The 21,351-nt window shown below is 45.2% G+C and overlaps 1 protein-coding gene across 3 annotated transcripts in view; it reads left to right on the top strand.

Moving 5' to 3' along the window:
• Positions 1 to 21,228, top strand: part of slc44a2 (solute carrier family 44 member 2 (CTL2 blood group)) — a 48,790-nt gene extending 27,562 nt beyond the window's left edge. For 2 of the 3 annotated variants that reach the window (XM_088603642.1, XM_088603643.1), the window contains exons 2-22: positions 3,132 to 3,180; positions 3,564 to 3,637; positions 4,431 to 4,515; positions 6,113 to 6,197; positions 6,582 to 6,698; positions 7,520 to 7,580; positions 9,085 to 9,208; positions 10,156 to 10,239; positions 10,353 to 10,465; positions 10,891 to 11,022; positions 11,364 to 11,463; positions 11,552 to 11,644; positions 11,795 to 11,882; positions 12,217 to 12,479; positions 12,946 to 13,040; positions 13,418 to 13,521; positions 14,103 to 14,176; positions 14,283 to 14,353; positions 14,454 to 14,542; positions 15,091 to 15,175; positions 16,227 to 18,675. In XM_088603642.1, coding sequence (XP_088459768.1) covers positions 3,132 to 3,180; positions 3,564 to 3,637; positions 4,431 to 4,515; positions 6,113 to 6,197; positions 6,582 to 6,698; positions 7,520 to 7,580; positions 9,085 to 9,208; positions 10,156 to 10,239; positions 10,353 to 10,465; positions 10,891 to 11,022; positions 11,364 to 11,463; positions 11,552 to 11,644; positions 11,795 to 11,882; positions 12,217 to 12,479; positions 12,946 to 13,040; positions 13,418 to 13,521; positions 14,103 to 14,176; positions 14,283 to 14,353; positions 14,454 to 14,542; positions 15,091 to 15,175; positions 16,227 to 16,366 — 2,126 coding nt within the window. In that variant the 3' untranslated portion in view covers positions 16,367 to 18,675. Of the gene's footprint in view, positions 1 to 3,131; positions 3,181 to 3,563; positions 3,638 to 4,430; positions 4,516 to 6,112; positions 6,198 to 6,581; positions 6,699 to 7,519; positions 7,581 to 9,084; positions 9,209 to 10,155; positions 10,240 to 10,352; positions 10,466 to 10,890; positions 11,023 to 11,363; positions 11,464 to 11,551; positions 11,645 to 11,794; positions 11,883 to 12,216; positions 12,480 to 12,945; positions 13,041 to 13,417; positions 13,522 to 14,102; positions 14,177 to 14,282; positions 14,354 to 14,453; positions 14,543 to 15,090; positions 15,176 to 16,226; positions 18,676 to 19,180 lie in introns of those variants that run through there. The other variant, XM_088603644.1, reaches the window with a different exon arrangement.
• Positions 21,229 to 21,351: the final 123 nt, after the last annotated feature.

The raw sequence follows: 21,351 nt of genomic DNA, 5'->3' as shown, positions 1-21,351 counted from the left end.
GGCTCCAGTGTTTAGTGGTAGAGGATATGTTGGTGCCCACCTGTGGACGTTCTGTCAAGAAGTCCAGGATCCAGTTACAGAGGGAGGTGTTCAGTCCCAGGTCCTGGAGCTTGATGACAAGCTTTGAGGGCACTATGGTATTGAATGCTGAGCTGTAATCAACAAATGGCATTCTCACATACAGTATGTTCCTTTCTTATCCAGGTGTGAGAGGGCAGTGGCAATAGCATCCTCTGTTGACCTGTTCTGGCGATACGCAAATTGCAGTGGGTCTAGGGTGTCGGGCAGTGAGGAGGTGATGTGTGCTTTGACCAGCCGCTCGAAGCACTTCATGATAACTGATGTGAGTGCAACAGGGCGGTAGTCATTTAGGCAGCTGACTCTGGGTTTCTTAGGAACGGGGACAATGGTGGTTTTCTTAAAGCAGGAAGGAACTATAGACTGAACTAGGGAGAGATTGAATAAGTCCGAGAAGACATCTGCCAGCTGGTCTGCACATGCCTTCAGAATGCGGCCAGGGATGGCATCCGGGCCAGGAGCCTTGTGTGGACTGGTCTTTTTTAAGACTTTACACACATCTGCTCTGGAGGTGATCAGTGGGTTTCCGTCTTGGATTTCTGGAATCTTCATGACTGGGTCTGCGTTACTGACCTCAAACCGAGCATAGAATGAATTTAGCTCATCAGTTACTACTCTTAGTGTTGTCCAGTCTCTTACTTTCTGTGTCTCAACTGTACTTGCCTTCTCTGTGTGTTCCTGGATTGGCCCTGTACTCTGCTTTATGATTCCTCTGGGTTTCAGCCCTGGCTTCCTGTTTCTGTGTGTCCCTGTGGTCCTTCACTCGGAGCTTTCCTGGTTTGGACTCCGCCTGTTCCTGGCTATTGTTCATGGGTTACGTGTTTGCTTGTTTTCTTGTTTTCTAAACCTGCGCCTGAATCCTGTCTTCAGCCCTCAGAGTGCCTCAGTGAGTACAGCGGTATTAGAGTATTGGCTGCCTACTGACACAGGGCATAGGGGAAACTACTGAAGCCCCTTCTCCAAGCCCCCCACAGGGGAGGTGGGTTTGGGGAGAAGTGGGTACCACTTGGTGTAGACCTATTTACCATGATCGATGTTCGCTATGCATGGTACCCTTACAAATATTCAATAATACGTTTCAATATGGATTTATAAAAATTTAATATAAAATATTTTAATTTGCCTAGGCCTACACCACGTATCTACGGCCTCTGAGATGAGTGTACATTTATGATTGTCCAGTAGAATGTAAATATGTGGAAGCAAAAAGGAATCCTGGCAAAGGTATTTAATATTGTGGAAATAAGGGGTTGTACAGTCCTTACTCCTTGTCAAATCTGCTACAGGAGAGGGCAGTTATTCGGCTGATTATTGCTCTTCTGGTGAATGCTGTACTGTCACTTTCTTCTGTGGTGGAGCCAGTGGCCTGACCGCACTGGGATCTCCGGAGCTTGTGGCGACGTCCTGGGAATTGAAATTGTAGCTCGTGCGGGAAACGAAGGGTGGGGCGGTGCTGTATCTAGAAGGCAATGTACCAGACCCTTTTCTGTCGGCGTGGACTGAGTGTCGGCAAGTGTTTGGTCCAGCTCGGATCCGAGTGACCCGAATTCGAGACCTGACGAAGCTCTTTTCCCAGATCGGCAGGAGCCGGTGGGGTGAAGAGATTCCGAGAACCTGCGGGTGTGTGCTGGAGAGTTAGACACTTCTGCTTTATGTCATGGCCTTATCCCAGCCTTGCTTGAAAACATTCCTCTGTGTGGGGGAGAGATCAAAGATCAAGCTATCAGGGTGTTAACCAATTCTGCTCCATCTTGGGAGTAAACGCTGATGCTAATTTTGTTTTTGTAGGAGAATCTTAAGTTTGTTTTTCCATTATACAAGAAAGTGCCTATAATGCCCTTTTACACCAGTATTGAAATATTCACTCCTTAAGGAAGGGGTGTGAAATTGTTCCACAGAACGTTTCTGTGTAAACAGCCCTGACTTCTTGTATTCAGGAGAAATGCCCTTTCTTTTAGCACAACCTAAACTCGATTTTTGGATGACTTTCATTTACACGGGTGTTTTTGGTGCTAATAGAAGCACTGTGTGCAGTGCAATCAAGTTTGTTTTTTCCTGATCCCCACAAAGAGCAGAAGAGATTTGTGTAGAAGAAGCACTGCTGTTTTCCCTTTGGCATCTGAAACCCTGACGTGTTTGGGCACTTAAACACCAAGGTAACTCGCATACAGGGTCTTCTGATCCTTGAGGACAGAATCTGTGTCCATCCAGCTTTTTGGAGGTTTGAAAAGGTTCAAACCTTTGGAGATTTAAAATTAAGCCCTAAATCGGAGAGTACTGTTTGGTCTGGAATATCTCCAAAAACTGTTGCTTATCTGTTACACAACAGAATCCCGATGCTTGATAAAGAGGATATTTTAATCTTCACTGCTTTTTCTGATTTTCCAAGCATGCTATTCTGTGGAGTCAAAACTGCAATATTTATTACTGCACTTAAACCAGCCTTGAGGAGCCTTGGACGCTCCTTCTGGAGGCTGTTTTCCTGGAGCTTCTACTTCTAATTTTTTTTCTTGCCTTTTTGTTTGAGTGAAACCAGAGGATACATATTTAGGGAAAATCTGAAATGTGTGCTCTACCTTAATTTATCACCACAATTTCTGAGAAGAGGGATACATTTATTCACTGCCTCCCGTTTTATTTTCTAATTTTAGCAGTCCTCCTTCATTTGTTTTCAAACAAAAAATGAGCATCTCTTAAAACGATAAAACATTTTCTAGTGGCCATTTAACAGCAGTTTAGCTCAGTGCTGCCCTCTGGTGTTGTGGATTAAATACTGCAGCAATCAAGAGCTTTGAAAATGGAATGACAGTCATGGCAAGAATCCAGCAGGAGGTTTCTGCTGGGTGTGCCCCTGGGCCAGCGTTTCACTTAGTGCGATGCAGGGCAGGGAGAGAAAACACAAGCTCTGTCAGCATTAGTAATAAATTGCTGAGTTAAATGCAAGATGACTTTTGAGCTCACAGAGAAAGAATCAATAAGTCAAGACGAAATACAGTAGCTCTGTGGGTTTGTGTTTTCTGTCTTTAAAGAGTTTATTTTCTTTATTTCTGCAGGGGAACCGCAGAAGTATGACCCCAGTTTTAAAGGACCCATTCATAACCGGTAAGAGAGAGGAAGTGTGGGCTGGTGGTCAGTGTGGGGAGACTGGGTGGAGGGGGTGTTACTTAATCTAAAGGTCCAGTAGCTCAGGGGTTCCCAGTCTTGGTCCTGGGTTCCTCCACACCTGAATCCTTAATAGACTGAATAACAGGTTTCATTTGAATTCTTCTTTTGTTTCCCGTTTCCTAAACCTGTTGGAGTTCCTTAACTACAGCATTGAAGTCACTTAAAATCTCGAACCTTTGAGTAGAAGCAACCATTCAGCTAAGGACTAGGTTAGGAGCTGGGCTACAGTAAAGTGATCCAGCAGGCATAGGGGTCCCCAGGATTAGGATTGGGAACCCCTGTGGTAGCACTAACTAGACTCTCCCATTGCCCTCCCCCAGGGGCTGCACTGACATCATCTGCTGCATCCTCTTCATCGTCGCCATCATCGGCTACTTTATCGTGGGCATCGTGGGTAAGTGTGAGATGGGACTGGCGCGGTGGCTCTGCTGCTGGCGCAAGAGGGCACTCGGCTCTATCCTCCAAGGGCACCAGGCGCTTGTCCGGACACGCATTCATTCCCTGTACCTGTGCCAGCTCTGCCAGGCTAGTACAACATGATCTCGAAGTTCCTTCATCTGAAATTCCTTGCTTGGTGTAGTTGATAAGATAAAATCAATTTTTCGGCTATACACAATTTCTTGCATTAAGAATTTGTCTTTTCACATATCCCAACTTGCTCTCCATGAGACACACAGATGGACAGAGAGAAGCCTGGGGTCAGAGCGCAGGGTCAGCCATTTATACTGCGCTCCTGGAGCAGTTGGGGTTAAGGGCTTTGCCCAGAGGCCCAATAGAGTTAGATTCCTCTGCTGGCTGCGAGATACAAACCGGTAACCTTCCAGCCACAGAGCCACCGCATCGCAAACAAACTCATCTTGACAGCTTTGAGTTATTGGAACCAATATGATTTGATTTTGAACAATGATCATTTTCAATTCATAAACTGCTTGAGACTTCAGAAATGTATCAGGTACATGGAAATCATTAAAAATGTGGAATAAGTGACTAGACAAATCCGTTCTGGTATTCAGACATTGACTGGGTGTATAAATGCTCTCCTGGGGTGTCTGAGCTATTTGGTGCCACCCTGCACCTGTGAACCGCTAACAAGGCAGCTTCAATGGGATATAGCTGATTGCTCATGTGGAGAGGCAATTCACTGGAGCCCCTGCTGTTCTAATGGTGTCCCCTATGTCTTTGCCCAGCCTGGTCTCAAGGTGACCCAAGAAAGGTGATCTACCCCACTGACAGCAGAGGGCAGTTCTGTGGACAGGCTGGCACCCCACTGGAGTGAGTATCACTGCACTACTCTCTCGGTCTCTGCTTTTCGGGGATATGTACTTCTTAGTCCAGTTTAGAAACGATGGTTGTTTTCGTTATTTAGATCCTTTATTACAGAAGGACCTGAAATGCTGTTAAAGACTAGTTCTTGCAATCATTGTCATGTCATTTGCCAAACTACTTTATACTATACGGTGTCCCAGGAAGCCAGAGCCTACCTGGCAAGCAACAAGCAAAAGGCAGGGTACACCCTGGACGAGATGCTAGTCCATTGCAGGGCAAGTGTAAGCCAGTCGTACATGGGGACAATTTGGAGGCCAAGGTAAAGGCAGGAGATATTTGGCCCGGACACCGGGATGACCGGGATGCCCAGGGATCTTTAATGACCACTGATAGTCAGGACCTTGTTTTAACATCTCATCCAAAGGATGGCATCCACTACAGTATAGTGTCCCCGTCATCTATACTGGGGCATTAGGACCCACACAGACCGTAGGGTGGGCACCCCCTGCTGGTCCCATTAACACCGCTTCCAGCAGCAACCATAGATTCCCAGGAGGTCTCCTATCCAGGTACTGACTAGGCTCAACCATGCTTATCTTACTGGGTAGCCAGTTGAGAGCTGCAGGCCTGTAATCATTGTAATTACAATTAATTTATTTAATCAATATCCAAAATCCGTATACTTGAATTTTCCAAAACCATGCATGCATGCATGAATAGGGGTAGGTTTCTCTGGATGCCCAGTATAGTTTCTTTTGTAAAATTTTGCAAAGATGCTTTTAGTACACAGAGGCAACAGTGTGCTTTACTGACTTGGGAAGCGTCTAAAAACCTGTTGAGAGTTAAGAGAAGTTCATTTTTTTTTCTGAGAACCAAGGAATTTGTACCTCAGGACTCCTGTTTTGGGAGTTATGGATGTAGTGATGTACTTCAGCTAATCCTTCTTAAACTGTTGAACCTCTTTTGTCATTAGTACCCTAGAATGTGAGGAAGAGCATTGAACTTGAACATTTTTCACTGGTGCCTGGTCCTGAAGAAGCAGGCAGTGTCTCTGCATTTTTTCTAGCTCTCTTTAAAGCACTAGAAACCCAAGAAGCTGCAGCTCATTACTGTTTAAGAGCCATTTTACCAGAGAATTTACAGATGCACTGGTCCTCCTGTATTAGGATTGGGGATCCCCGATTAAGGCCTAATTTTTAATTCTTGGACCTTAATGTCCACAGGTTTGATACTCTTCATTAAAAGCTAGGCTCTGCAGCCTGGGTGCAAGAACACCAGCCCTGCAGCTTTAAATGGTCAACAAGCAGAGACCTGGAAAGCTTAATTAAGATGCTTAATCCAATTAAGTTGTTGGGAGCTCAGCAAGTTGATGACCAGGAGACACTAGTTTTCCAGAACAGTAGACGCCCAGTCCAAAGAACCCGGATCAGGCAGTCCTGATCTTCTTTAAAGGCCAAACAAGATTAAAACTCCACTTATTTCTTTAGAATCCAGTCTTTTAAAGGGATAGAAAGCCAATGGGTGGTCATTAAGTAAACGAGAGTTTCTCTGCCCCCTGTTTGTTCTAACAAGGCCTTGGCTTTGCGTGTTTCTTTATTTCCAGGAAAAAGGGGAACCTGTTCTACTTCAACATCATGAAGTGTGCCAGCCCTCTGGTCCTGCTGGAGTTCCAGTGTCCCACGACGCAGGTGAGGTCCATCACCCGCGTGACCCTTGACCTCTCTTCAGGAGGTCCTGAATGCAAACGCTCAATGGGAGTATCGAAACCGTACGAAAATGCCTATTATTTTTTGATAACGGAACAGACTTCAGTTTGTAACAATGGAACAGTTAACTACAATATGACTAGAAATGTAGAAGTGCAATTTGGGGTTTTGTTTCCCAGAAAGGCAAATGTCCAATGATTGCACTGTAGTCATATATGAATGAAGCACTTGGCTATTGCACCTGCCAACACTGAGAACTGTCCTGTGCCAGCTTTCAGATTAAGATTTTCGAAGTGGGCAGTGGCCCATGTTCAGGGTGACTCGAGGCGGTGCTCAGTGGCTGATGTGTGACTTCCCTTTTGGCAGATCTGTGTTGATGAGTGTCCGGATCGCTTCATGACACTACTGAAGGCCTACGCAAACCCAGCAGACCTGAAATACTATCAGACATTCTGCAAGGAAAACATTTTTTTTTCTAAACTGGTGAGTTGCACCTGCAAAAGAAGGAGGCCTTTGAGTGGAAGGTGGGCAGGCCCTGGGGGGGACTCAGTCATTCGAGTGTTGTGCACCAGTGACATTCTGTGGTGTGCAAGGCACCTACTTTGGTTTTATTTCTCCTTTAAAACAACCTGGATTGCCAGCTTTATGATATCGTATCTCCAGCCAGTGTGAAGTTGTCGGTTGTTTACGACTGAGCCCATGGCTGCAGCTCATGAGAGAATGTGGGCACACCCTCCTTTTGGAGCCATTCCTTTCTCTGGGTCGAAATTCAGGATTCCTCATTTTCTGTTGGACCCACCCAGTTTGGAATAATTGAACGGACACGTGAAAAATTGGCTACTATGAGTCCTTTCACCACCCCCAGGGGAGACTCCTCGAGAGAGAGAGAGCCCATGTTGTCGAATGCCGCCCTATAGTAGTAAGGGGTCCCAGCTGCTGTGCACTAGTCAAATGACCCTGTCTCGAACCTGTGATCATTGAGCTCCACCTGTACCTTTACCAGTGGAACCAGTCTGGAGGCCCTAGTTCACTTTTCTGGGCCACTCCAGTGAGCCTTGCAGCTCACCCTGTATATTAAAGGTCAGTTAAGCCAGTAATCTGCTCAGTTAAGAGACCTCTGGCTCCTGAGGGCTGAAGGGGAATTGGATCTCGGTCCCAGGTCTCCAAATCAAGCAGGTGATGAAATGGATCGCCTGCTTGATTGATCAGGGTGAAGTTGCTCCAGATCCCCAGAGCTCAGCCCTTGCTCCTAGCATCATCCCATGTGCAGATGTTTGTGACAGCCATGCATTTTTGTCTTACAGACAGCTGTGGAGGTTCTGAGGGACGGTCTGTGTCCAGCCATGCTGACCCCCAGCAAGCCATGTAAGTATAAGCTTGACCCCTGCTGAACAGGCGCTTGTTTTCCGAAATTCGTGCCAACACTCTGGGGAGGAAACCCTTTGGGGGTGTTCTTTTACTGTTCTTTTCAAAGCGAACCTCTACTATGAATGTGTTTCTGTTTAGACTCTACTACATTTCTGAAGACCTAAATACCAATGGTAAAATTTTCCAATACAGTGGCTTTCAAAAGTATTCACGCTCTTGGACTTGACCACGTTTTATTGGGTTACAATATGAAATCGCCCATCCATCCATCCATTTTCTAACTGCTTCTTCCACTTCAGGGCTGCATGTGATTGCAGAGCTTATCCTGGCAGAAAAGGGGCGCAAGGCGGGGTACACTCTGGACACACAGAAGCACACGCATACTCGCACTGTTTGCCAATTATCCCAGAAGCCAGTTGACCTACTTTACCAATATATCTTTGGTCTGAGAGGATCGGGTGGAAACCCATTTGAACCCGGGGCCATATAATAACATACAAACTCCACGCAGACAGCACCACAGGTCCAGAATTGAACCCTGAGCCCCAGCGCAGCAAGGCGGCAGTGCTAACCACTCTGCAACTGCACTGCCCAATGTGGAATTATAATTTAATTTGTTTTGTTTTTTTACCATGGATTGACATGAAACGCTTTAATACTGCTTAAGTGAAAACAAAATTCTACAGATCCTCCTCAGTTAATTATAACTAGAAAATAAACACTATACACACTGGAAGGCTTGGTGATTGTCCAGGGTATTATTACCACAGTCATGAACTGGAGTTTGGAAATGGATCAACTCAGCTTTCGCATACCTAATCCCCCTCAGATCCAACTGAAGTGATTGATAAATCCATCTGCTATATCTTTCTAGGACCATAGGCCATTTTTAAAGGCACAAAAAGCTACTTGTGCATAGGACACAAGGGCTTGGTTAGGTCACGGCAGCCTGGACCTCTGGCCCCGTGACTGAAAGGTTGCAGGTTCAAATTGTGGATGGCACGCTGCTGTTGTACCCTTGAGCAAGGTACGTTAGTTCATTAAAGTGCCGGACAGTATGATTGCATTTACCAAGATAACCGACTTGCATCAGTACCCAAACGCGGTTGAAATAATAACCACCAGAAGCTGGGCTCCCTTGGGGCAGGACTGAGATGCTGTTCTGAGCTGCTTGCTGGAGCTGGGGCCCATCTGATTGAGAATTTAAGGTTTCCAATGCTGTGGGTCTTAAGTGAAGCCACTGACGGTTCCAAGTTCTCATGTACCATTTTGCGAATGCGACCCATCGGTTTTCTTGGATAAGTCTTTTTCTTTGTTAAACCAGCCCTACATCTGGGTGATGAGATAATTGGACCAAGTTATGCCTTAACTGGTACAGTTTATCCCCCACACAATCTCAATGTTAAAATTTTAAGGAGTCCGGTTCTCTAGGACCCTGAGGCCAGGAGACGGGAACCTCCGTTTCTAAATCCCTCCCCCTTCTCTCCCCTCCGGCTGCCAGTCAGTCGCAGGTGCTTCCCCGCTCTCCAGACGAGTAAGGGGGTGATCACGGTGGGGAACGACACCACGTTCAACGACGGGCGAGGGAAGGTGCGCAACGTCACCGAGCTGCTGGAAGGCGCCAAGTGAGTCCGGCCAGCCGCGGCGCTCCTCGTGTTTCACTGAAGCCCGGCACACTCCCTCCGGCCTGCCGCCAGCTCCCCAGAGGACTGGCACCCTCCCACTCTTCAGCACTTTCTCATCCCTGCAGGCTCCCACTGAACAGCAGTTTGATCCGTTGCTGATTTAACCAAGTGTCAGGATCCTTCACTTCCACCAGTCTGTTCCTACAGCTTCCCCAAGCCTGGACTATCTCACCTGTGTGCCGATAGATTGTCACCAAACTGCACGATTCCCAGTGTTTATTTCTCCCCTAGTGCTGACTGCTGGAAAGCAGCCATCTTCACCGCCTCACAGTGCAAATAAATGCACTATGTAGACTTATGTAGTGTCTCATTGTTTTTAGGGCATCCAAATTCTAAATGTATAAGTTTAACAGTGACAGGTTATCTGGCTTCCATTAATAACCATGCAATTAGTTGTTCTAGTCGGGGCCACTTACTGTAAGGTTACCATATTGGTGCAGAAACGCTCTCAATAATGCATGCTATGCATTGTATGATACTCATCCCAATTTTCCAGGGATTTTGCTGTTGCTGTCTGGTGCAGTAGAAAACCATCCCAGTACTGGTAGTGTTGTCTCAATTTACTGGCCCTGAAGCTTGTATGTCAAAACCCGGGCCCATTTTCTTGATAGGAGGAACTTCTGGCTTCTGTGCAGGGAGGTATAAACTCTCGAATGAGCTGAGCTGTTCATGTTGGCTCACAGCAGTCAAAAGCAAATAAACTTTAAACAAAGAATAACTCTATGTAGGTTTGTAAACACATGAGGATTAATCTTTAAAAAATGAGCATGTGGGCACAATCCTGTTCTGCCCTGGATCTAATTTGCCGGAGTTCAGTAGCTTGCGGAGTGAACTGGACTCCCACCTGAGCTCCTCTGAAATGACTAAGGGTCGTGTTGCTTCTACAGGAAAGCCAACATGGTGCTGGAGGCGCGACAGGTGGCCATGAAGATCTTTGAGGACTACACACAGTCCTGGTACTGGATTCTGCTGTGAGTGTCCTCTCTCTCTACCTCCTTTTCCTTCCAACCCCTCCAGCTGGGGAAAAAAAATCAGAATGACTTCTTTCCAGGCCAGGATTCTAATCCTCTCTGTTTCTGTGCAGTGGCCTGGTCATCGCCATGATCGTCAGCCTCATCTTCATCGTGCTTTTACGGTACCTTGCAGGCATCATGGTCTGGATCATGATCATCTTAGTCATCCTCGTCATTGGCTACGGTACGCCGTCTGACCTCTAGCTCTTATTAGGCCACCTAGGTGACTGTAATATAATACTATCTTCAGCTGCTAATGCACTTTTATGCTGAAAGGATCCGTGAGCACTTTACCCAGCAGGAGATCAGGAGTCACTGCAGTGCAGTAGGACTCCAGTGGATGAGATAAGGAGGTCAGATTTGCAATGTCCAAGCTGGAATTTTAGCTGACTATTCTCTCTTGACCATGGTTACACTTTGTCTGATTGCACTGTTAGTTGGGCAGTTGCTCAAACATGAATAACTACAGCAAGTCCACTCATATTGGAGAATGGATATGGGGACTTTTAGATATTGTATTTCCAGGACACTCCTCATTGGAAAATGAATTCCTGTTATTTGTAGCTCATTGCTCTTTTGATGCGAGATCTCCGTTCTTGGATTTTCCAGGAATCTTCCACTGTTACATGGAGTACGCTTCTCTGAAAGGCGTCCCTGGGTCGGACGTCTCCATCAAGGACCTGGGCCTGCAGACTGACTTCGCCGTGTACCTGCAGCTGAGACAGACCTGGCTGGCTTTTAGTGAGTCCACCTGCCTCAATTCCAGGATCCCCTTCCCCCACTTTTCTCTGCTCCCATGATCCTCTTCTTCCGCTCTAAGAACTGCTCCTAAGTCTGCAAGACGGCCTGGGAAAGAGTGTTGAGACCTTATGCTAAATGAGTGTACCTGCGGACCCTTCGTCATAAAGAACTGTAGTTGTTTGAAACATTCTGTGAGACGCTTGAGGTCTTTGTTTAGATTGCACAGTGAGGTTAAAGAACAGAAATCTGGTGCTGGACTTTGAAACGGGTGCAAATTGGTTTTCCCTCTCTAGCCGGTCTAGTGTCCTGACACCACCCCGTTCCTTTGCGTTGTATTGCAGTGATCATCCTGTGCATACTGGAGGTGATCATCATTCTGCTGCTCATCTTCCTCCGCAAGCGCATCCTCATCGCCATCGCTCTCATCAAGGAAGCCAGCAGGTAAGCGATTCGCCCATCGTGCACGAAGCTCTTCCGTTGCCCCGCACTCCAGCACAACGACAGCGACTCGCACCTCTTTTCTTTGCAGGGCGATCGGTCATGTGATGTCATCGCTGTTTTACCCGCTGTTGACCTTTGCCCTCCTGGCCCTGGTCATTGCATACTGGGCCATCACAGCTGTGTATCCTTTTGAGAGGGGTGACCTCTGACCCCTTTTGTCTCTCTAATGTCTGCAAGATCAATGGCTTGTGGTTCAATGTCTGTCTGGCTAATTATTTGAGGCACACATGCCTTGCGGCCTGCGTTTTGTTTCCTTAGCTGCAATTGCTAGCTTCCTCTCAACCTCCAATGAGCCCGTTTACAAAGTGTTTGCCAATGAAACTACGTGCAACTACAGCAGGAGCACCTGTGATCCTGAGGTGAGCAAGCCGGCTTCCAAAAACATCCCACGGGTATGGGGGAGGGAAACGAGAGCATTTCTGCTAGAGATGAGATATTTGAAGTCGGGGGTTCCAGAATACGACACACCCTTTCTCTGAAGGCTGTTGACCCCATTTTGAAATTGGCAAAGCAAGCTTTTACATTTAAAAATGTCATAAGCCCTCCATCCCAGATGACCTCATACCAAACTAGCCCACAATCCTAATGTGGGATTGAAGGACAGATATGGTTCTGGACTGGCAGAGCATGGATTGCAATAGCTGGGTTTTTGGTAGCCGGGTCGGTAACAGACTGCCCGTGCTTCTCCCACAGACGTTCAACACCACCAACATCCGAAAGCAGTGCCCCGACGCCGAGTGCCTGTTCGCCTTCTACGGCGGGGAGTCGTACTACCACAAGTACCTCATCGCCCTGCAGTTCTACAACGTCTTCCTGTTCTTCTGGTGTGCCAACTTTGTCACGGCGCTGGGCCAGATAACTCTGGCGGGGGCGTTTGCCTCCTACTACTGGGCGTTCAAGAAGCCCGACGACATGCCCGCTTTCCCTGTCTTCTCCTCCCTGGGCCGGGCGCTCAGGTAAGAGTCGCTTTTGCCCCAGCACGACCAACTGCAAGGCATCTCCCCACCGTTTTAAAGATGTGCGAGACGGGGAAGTTTGTACCTTCACCTTGCTGGGAACAAGTTGCCCATTTGCTATATTTGTGCAAATCAAGTAAATGTTAACTGAAATTGAGTCTTTTCAAGTAAAACATCCTTAAATTTAGAAAAACCTCAGCTACCAAACAAGGCAAGACCAATCGATTTCCAATGTTCCTAAAAATTGAGCGGGTCGCTCAACGTACAGTACAAACATGGTAAAATCAAATTTCTGTCACGGTGTATGATCTAGTTTCTCACGAGGCTTTCTGAATGTGCCATTGTGGAATGAGTGAGAGAATACAAGTTCAAATAACACAGCTTGTGTTATTTGGGGATATCTAGGGAACAGGTGTATCGCAAGTTGGTGATGCTAGTTCTGCTGTATCTTTGTCTCTCTGCCCAGGTACCACACTGGCTCCCTGGCTTTTGGATCTTTAATCTTGGCCATTGTCCAGGTCATCCGGGTTCTGTTGGAATACCTGGACCATAAACTCAAAGGTGAGTCGGGAGAGGTGGAATTAGCCCAAGGATATTCCCATCCATTCCATGGCTAGATTCCTGCCATGTTAGAGGACTCAATTAAAGCAATTAATTTGAGTTAAATAGTGCAAAATTTAGCTGTGGGGCATCATGGCTCTGGACTGGAAGGACTGGTTTTCTGCAGGACAAGTACCATTCTTGATGTTGCAATTAAAATTTGGGAAATCTGTTGTGTTCAAGTATTCCAAAGAAAAATCGGTACCTATGGTCGAGGGTAATTCCATCAGAGTGACTGAATGGACACGGGTGGTTTTTCGAAAATGCCAGTGATTTTGCTTTTTCTTGGAAATGTATTGGCCCCTGATGTTTTCTGGGTATATCACACACCTTTACAGGTGCCCAAAACAAATTTGCCAAATTCCTGCTGTGCTGCCTGAAGTGCTGTTTCTGGTGCCTGGAGAAGTTCATCAAGTTCTTGAACAGAAACGCCTACATCATGGTGAGTGTATATTGAAGTGACCCTGGGGCCACCATAACCCCTGCTTTGAGCAATGGAAGCTGAAAGAAATCAACATGATCTAAACTGAAATCTTAACTACTTGCACTTGTAGTACTTGTCAACATTACAGTATTGTAGAATGTACAGGAGATTTAAATTATATCAGTCATTTACTTGATAGAGACTAATCTCCAAGTTTCTGGAATATTGCATCAGATGTATAAAGAGTAATTTTCAAAGATTCTGTGTTGATAATTCTTCTTTTCTGTGCAGGTTAGAGCACAGTATAAACTAGGGATTTGAACAAACTTGAGTAACCGCATGAAGCTTACAATCTGCCAATTGAATTGCTTTGTAATTTTAAATAAAAGCATTAAAACCTTTGATAAACCAGTTTATGCTCAATTTTCACATTTTAATGTCTTTCAGGCATCTTTTTAAAAGTCTATATTGAATGTCCAGGTTTACAGTAAAACTGACCGTTTACAAACAGCCTGAGTGGCCAGACTCTAGTGAAACGAGACTTTTTTGCATTGCGGTTTACAATAACATCTGCCGTTTTGTTTTGGTTTTTTGTCTAGATCGCAATTTACGGAAAAAACTTCTGCACCTCGGCCAGGGATGCTTTCTTCCTCCTGATGAGGAACATAGTGAGGTGAGATGGGAAGGGGGAGGTGTACCTACGCAGATGTCCCCATGTGGCCTGGCCAGGGTAGCTTGGGCTGAACTCTCCGTGTCAATCTGTTTCTCGCTGGTTTCAGGGTGGCCGTCCTGGACAAGGTGACGGACTTCCTACTGTTCCTGGGGAAGCTGTTGATTGTCGGGCTTGTTGGTAAGTTGAATGCGAGATACCCCCCCCCCAACATCGCTGTTCATTCGGGAATGTGTGTTAATTTATAACCCATGATCCAGTCCTGACCTCTTTCTTGCAGGAATTCTGTCTTTCTTCTTTTTTTCGGGGAGAATCAAAGCCATTGAGAACACCACTCCAAACCTCAATTATTACTGGGTCCCCATCCTGGTGAGTGTCCGGGAAGCGCCTGTCATTGTGGCGATTTATCTGAGAATGAGTTTCATGTGAGGGGAAGCCAATTCGTCCTAACCTGGTAGTTTGGCAGCTCCTGGTCTTCTTGCCTGTGTTTGGAAGTGGTTCTGACCTTGAGCCCTTGTTTTGGTTAGAATACAGCGTAGTAGAGAAACTTAAAATTTGCTAAAACGCTTTTATGAATCTGAAATTTAGTAGCTTCTTCAGTAAGCATTATTTATCTGATTGTTTTATTCAAGCTATATTGTAAAGTATTGTTTATTCAGTACTATATTGTAATAGTTCAGGTGGGTAGCTGCGTCAGTATGCGTAGGCTGCAAAGGAACAAGTAATAGGTTTATTCCATGCTGAAAAAAAGAAGAAAGGGAACACAACGTTTCGGCCGTGGAGCCTTCTTCAGGTGTGTGACTATATTGTAATAGTTGTACGTTAACAACTTGACCTTTTCTGAATTTTATTGGCGTTTTGAGAAACATGAGAGGCAGTGGCTGAGTTGGGTCTCTCTTTGTCTCTGGTCTCCTTAGACGGTGATAGTCGGCTCGTATCTCATCGCTCACGGCTTCTTCAGCGTCTATGCCATGTGTGTGGATACGCTGTTCCTCTGCTTCTGTAAGTACGCCTTCTCCATTGTGAACGGATTTGCATCCTCCTTTCTGGACCGCTTGGTCTCGTAATGACACAAGGCCCAAAGACATAGCCCACACAGGTTTCCTTGCAACGAATTATTCCGGGAAATAAGCAAGGAGGCTTGAGTGCAAAGCAACGTCGCTCATTCATCACTCTGAAATCTTGAGAGGGCAGTTGAGCTGGCATGGGGGAGATGCTCAGTAAAAGGGACCTTTTTTGACTGCAATCCCAGAGGAGAACCGTTCCCGTGTTTGTCAACTCCTGACGGTGCATGCCTACAGAGGCTATCCCCTTTATTGGAGTAGGCTTATCCTTCATAAAATTGACTGTACGAGTACAGGGTCCTTGCGTGTTAAGATCGTGGGTCGATGATCGGCTCGAGTAGAAATAGCCACCCAGCATTCGCTTTAATAACGGAACTGTCCAGCTGAATCTCGTTGCTCAGCACTGTGTTTAAGGGCTGTCCATACTTCACTGGGTCTTCTGTCCAGCTTTTTAAATATCGAATCCATAAACTGCTGATTGTACACAGTGAAACGGACATTGAGGTTAATCTCGCCAGTCTCCATGTAGGAAACAAGGGGGGTGCGGCAATTCTGATTTTAGCGCAGAACATTCATGTGGTCTTCAGCGTCGGAATGGCAAGTCTCAGAGAGTGCATGGTGCCTGTTTCACGAATTCAAGCTTGTGGTCTTGGGACATTGGCGCACATAATATGATCAGGGGGGTTAACTTTTTTTTATCTCCTGCACTGTTCTACTTCTGACACTGCTGATAGCCATGCAAGTTGTGCCTTCCTTCTATCTTGATTTTAACCAATCTGCATGATTTACAAGTGTACTAACAGTGTGGAATCCCCAATGACATGCCTTCCTTGTAAAATGCAGATTGGCTCAAACTCTGGCAAAAATGATGGGACTTATCCTGGCTTTGCTTCTGACTCTTTTTTTCTATCTTTTTTTCCCACTCATTTCTTCCCTTCCACCCCTGCCTTGTATTAACAAATGCCTGAACACCTCCCCCTCCTCGCAAGGTGAGGATTTGGAACGTAACGACGGTTCCGAGGAGAGGCCATACTACATGTCTTCCGAGCTCCATCTGATACTCTCCAAGAGTGAGCCTAGAGAGGAGGAAGAACCGCAAGCTGAAAAACCTGATGAGGCCCAGGAGTAGCCAAAGGGAACTGTGGGGAGGCGATGTTATATCTCCCACTGGTGCTCTGGAGGCACTATTGGAAGAAGCTACCCCACCTCTTAAAGAGAACGCCCTTTATTGCAGTGTTGGGTTTTTCATTCAGCCTGAAGCAAATGCTTCTCTTTGATTGTACCAAAGTGTGTCTGTGGGGGAAGATTGGCTGTACTGCGTCTTAAGGATTTAACCCACACATTCCAACCCTTTTCTGTGGGCGACTGGTGTCCATCTTGATTTAATTGCTAAGATGGATGGTGGATTTGGGATAGCAGGTTAAGTGTGGGTTGCATGAATGTAGAAATAGAATACCCCCCCCCCCCTTTTCATAGCTGAGATGGTATGGGTACCTTCCTTTCAACAGTAAATTAAGATGTCCTGAAGCTTTCCTAACTCCTCTTACCCTTTTCACTCCCTCTGACTAAAGTGTTCAGAAAAGGGCTTTGCCTTCTGAATACTTCCTGTGTGATAGCACAGTACCTTGTTCCATCACTGTGTAGGAAAAACCTTTGATTGTGATCGTATAGCAAATGTTACAGGTATCTGTGCTCAAGTGCTAGTAGCTAACCTGTCGCTGAATTTCATCCAGCCTCGTCTTGCAGAATCTCAGCCTGTTGGGTAGGTTGTGGTTGACAGATGTACAGTAGATGGTATGCTCAAGGCTTGTGCCCTTTGGAAATGAGGAAACCTCAAAAGATTGTTCACACAGAATGGCGTTGGGATTACTGGAATCTGCAAATTCTAAAATTCAGGACCCACCTCTTGCACATCATGCTTGAGTGTAAAGTCACAGGGGAAACAGCCCAGTAATGGACAAGTATACTAGCTCTTTTGCTAAGCATCCAAAGATCTCTGGTTTTCTTTTGAACATGGAACCAAGGAGCCTTGTGTAAATATGACCCAGGATAGCTCATGTGCCTAATCTTTAGTGTCGTATTTTCTCTTCAGTGTGGGTGTTGATATATGCAAAGCTACAGCTGCCACTTCTACTTGGGTATGTTTTTTTTCTGGGTCACGGTCCTGATCCCATTCTGAGCCTCTTGACCAGAACTTGGTGGCTTGTCTGCACTCCGACATGCTTGTACGTCTGATTTTCTACGCATCAGCTTCTAATACTTGTGATCCCAGGGTCTTTTAAAAGACCTTATTCATCACGTAACTTTACAACCAGTTACAACGTCTCTACGTTGCCACAGGGCACAGGAATATTACAAGATCATTTGCTCAAAAGGAAAATAGTTTCCTAACAATTTGCTCTATTTGTAAAAAGATCTGCACGATCGTACAATTCTCTAACAGTAGCACCAAATTCTTTCAATGCGTCTTCCACAAAGCTGGCTTCCTCATGCGTCCGATAAAAGATCCAACATTTGTCACTACAGGAAACAATAACTCTCCCATCTGCCAACTGCAAAGGGAATTGTATGACTTGTTTGTGGCCTCATTTGAACGGCTTCTGGTTTTCTCCATCTGCAAAGTATAAAATCTCATAAGCACTAAAAAAGCCTAAACAATCAGTCTTTGCTTTGTACCAGACTCCAAACTGAATTCCATTAGTGTTTTCCTCCCTGCTTGTAACAGGGAATGAAACATTCATTTTTTGGTACCTGAAATTCTTTTAACATAGATTTGTAGAACAGGGATTAACAATTTTTGCAAACCCAAAGACCTAAGATCGATTTAAGTTTTTCAAGTCATGCTATTGATCCTTAAACCACTCCCACGAAGTAAGAGGTGCATTGGAGATGGTTGGACCTGGATGAACCAATCAAATGCTTGAGGGTGTGTCCGTAAGTGCTCTCCAATCCCCTTCTATTCTCACATTCATTGTACAGTATGTTAGAGATGGAGGACTCGGGGTCAATTTAGTCAATAGACATAATGTATTTCAAAGACTGTCGCTTCATCTGTTGAAAAGATTAGTTTCAGGAAAGTTAGTTTTTTCTACAGGTCTATTTTAGATGTGCTTGGTCCCCTGAAAAATGAGATTTTTTTAAATGCAATCCTGGAAAAATATCCTAATATTTGTCCAGATAATCATCCAATTTCATATTAAGAAAAAGCCATAAAATGCTACAACCTGTGAGGAACTGGGTTTTGATTGGGTTTCAACAATATGGAATGGATCTTGTTTTAAAAAAATATACAATTAAGCACCTTGTTTGCCTTGGAACACTGATTGACACTGTAAATGCAATCTAATGCAGCCTTTTTGGCCCTCTAACCTCTGACTGTGCCATTACTAATCCTTGTCTGCATGCTGTAATCTTTATTAAAACCCAGCATCTTTCTACTCTGTGTTTCCTGCTTGTTTCTCTGGGAATAGGGGGGTTTCTACAAAAATTGAATTGATGATTCAGAACAGACTTTAGGGTTTAACTTGGAACGTGTGAAGGCCGCTTAAACTGAAATGATTAATATTCAAGTGGACTTTTTGTGCTGGTATTTCAGGGGTTTTTCGCCCAATACTCAGTCACTCAAGCAGGGGGCAAGTTTTGAGCTGGTTTGGATCGATGTTCAAGCGCTGATCAATCCAATCTCCCCGTTGGGTTGGGAGTAGGAAGAGAATGAGTCTCCCTGTGAAGCTTGGCTGCACCGTAATTCAAAGTAAAATTGAAGACATCAAGGTGAATCTGAAGATGAGAGAAGTGCAAAAAAATGACTCTAATCCCCAATGCCGCAGCCCCCCACCCCCCCTTTAAAAGTAGGACTAGTGTCTCCACTTGAAGATGCAGCACTCACCCTCTTCCCTTCTGCCTCCCCCTGTCTGTCTCCGGCGTGCTCTCTCTCTTTCCACAGTGGAGGACCTGGAACGCAACGACGGCTCCCAGGAAAGACCCTACTACATGCCTGAGGCTCTGCTCAAGATTCTTAAAAAAAAGAATGAGGAAAAAACCGTGGGATAGCTCCAGCTTCTGCTTTCTGCCACCCCACGCAGAGTGAACAAGCCTGCCCTCCACGGATGCCCGTCTCTAGTTTTTATGCCATTGGACACAATCGGTTTCTTCTGTCCCTGCCTGGTGCGTGGTTTCCTCTGCTGCCAGATCTTTCGGAAACCGCAGTGTTGGACTTCAGAGACTCCACGAAATGTTTGTCTGACTTGTATTTTCTTTGCATTATCTTTCCTATCAGAGATCCGGGGAAAGTCCACAATACGTCCTGCATCTTGGATTCATATCCAATCTTGACCTTTCCAAATGGTTTTCATTCATATACAAAATCTTCAACTACAGTGCTGTATGTTCAGATAGCAGTGTTTAAAGCATCTCTGTTTTTTACTTCAGTTTGGGTCTGTGTGATTTTGGTTTTGTCGGTAGAAGCTGGGTATAGTGGAAGGTCTTGTGACCTTTTTTTATGTGTTCTGGTTCCACTAGGGGAATTCTGTAGACTGCTTCCTTGATCAGGAATTGTAACCCTGGGAACCACAAGAAAGGTCCAGTTTTTAGCCTAGCCTTAAATATATGGCTCAATTACTGCATTTAAAATCACTTTATTTTTACTGATTTACTGACCAATTACCTGAAACCCTGTCTAGTGGCCCTCAGGCTATTCTTAGAATAGAGAAGCATAGAACTATACACCTGTGGGACCCATTTAAGGGTGTTTACCTGAATGCAATTTCTTGTTGGGGGCGTGCCTCAGTCCAAAGAGCTGATTCAGTGACAAAATTGTGGTCTTGTTTTTTTTTAAAGCACTGCACCGCACACTGGTTTAGCGGTACAGGAACCTGGTTGTCTTGGGGGGAAGGGAAGAGTTATCCATCTGCCACATTGGGGAATTATGGGAAGAGTATGGGATTTGGCACCTACACAAATCTGCTGATCAGAGGGTGGATGGCTTTTTTCCTTTTGTTTTGAGTGAACATCCGTGATTTACCCTTGCCCATGAAAATCAGGATTGTTTTCTCTCGGCTCTTGTTCTATAAGTCAATGTCTCCCATGTCCCCCTGTTCTATAGCATTTTAGCTTTCCCACTCGGATTTTGAAAGATGGGGTGTAGTCACCCCGTTTTCTCTCACTCTTCTAAACTGTCACACCCAAGATTTGGTTTGTGCTGAAACTGATCAAGGTATGGATGTGGGACATTACCTGGAAGGAAGAAAACAAACTTTTTAAACTTCTGTTCAGATCTATGTTTTGGCAGAAATTATTAAACATTAACCATGTATTTTAACTTTATTTCATTTATACTATAGAGTTTTGTTAGCTCCACTGTTTTCTTAATTCTGTACACAAACGTTCTGAGATGTTATGCTGGTATTTATTCGCAACTAATGTCAAGGTAAGCTAAGGGAAACCTGAGGCCAGCCTAAGCAATAATGAAGATGATCGTCCCCCTTTTTTGACCTGAAAAAAACAAGGATTCTGTAGAAAAAGCCTGTTTAAAGGTAAACATATTAACATGTCTGTTCTAAAAGGTCACAATATGAGCCTGTGTGCCTCAGTAGCTTGGTGGTGTGTAGTGATTCGGAGAGCTTACCCTACAGAGTTTTTCACTGGCACTCATGTCTGTACAGTCTATTAGGGAGAAGAACAAGTGCTTTTGGATTTCTGTTCTTGGAGGTGGACTTGTGGACCACCGAGCAAGGAGAAGGGGGGGGGGGGGGTAGTGGGAAGAGAAATGCTGTCTGATGTTAAACTGCCTTTGCAGATTTTTGTTGTTACTTTATTTTTTAACCCATTATGCGAGATGAAGAATATGAATGTAGACTACGCGATCTGCGGTTTTAGGGGTTCACGGTGTTGCTGTACGAATGCACAGACACCCAAGTGGTAGTCCGTATGTGGGGTACAGCATTGTACAATCCATTTGTTTTGAGATGTATTAAAGTTTAATCCAATTTTGGAGGTATGCTTGGACTGCGTATTAATTTCAGGCTCCTCTTTTAGTCATGCCACTTGCCTGGAGACCGAATGAGATTTTGAAGTTGCTTTGAGGTTTGACTTAAACCAATGAGTAAGCAGAATAAT

Source organism: Lepisosteus platostomus, chromosome 13 (assembly GCF_059453375.1).
Source record: "Lepisosteus platostomus isolate fLepPlt1 chromosome 13, fLepPlt1.hap1, whole genome shotgun sequence".
Classification (NCBI taxonomy): domain Eukaryota; kingdom Metazoa; phylum Chordata; class Actinopteri; order Semionotiformes; family Lepisosteidae; genus Lepisosteus; species Lepisosteus platostomus.
Note: the sequence above shows the minus strand (reverse complement) of the source record. Positions and strands in the feature narration are given on the sequence as shown.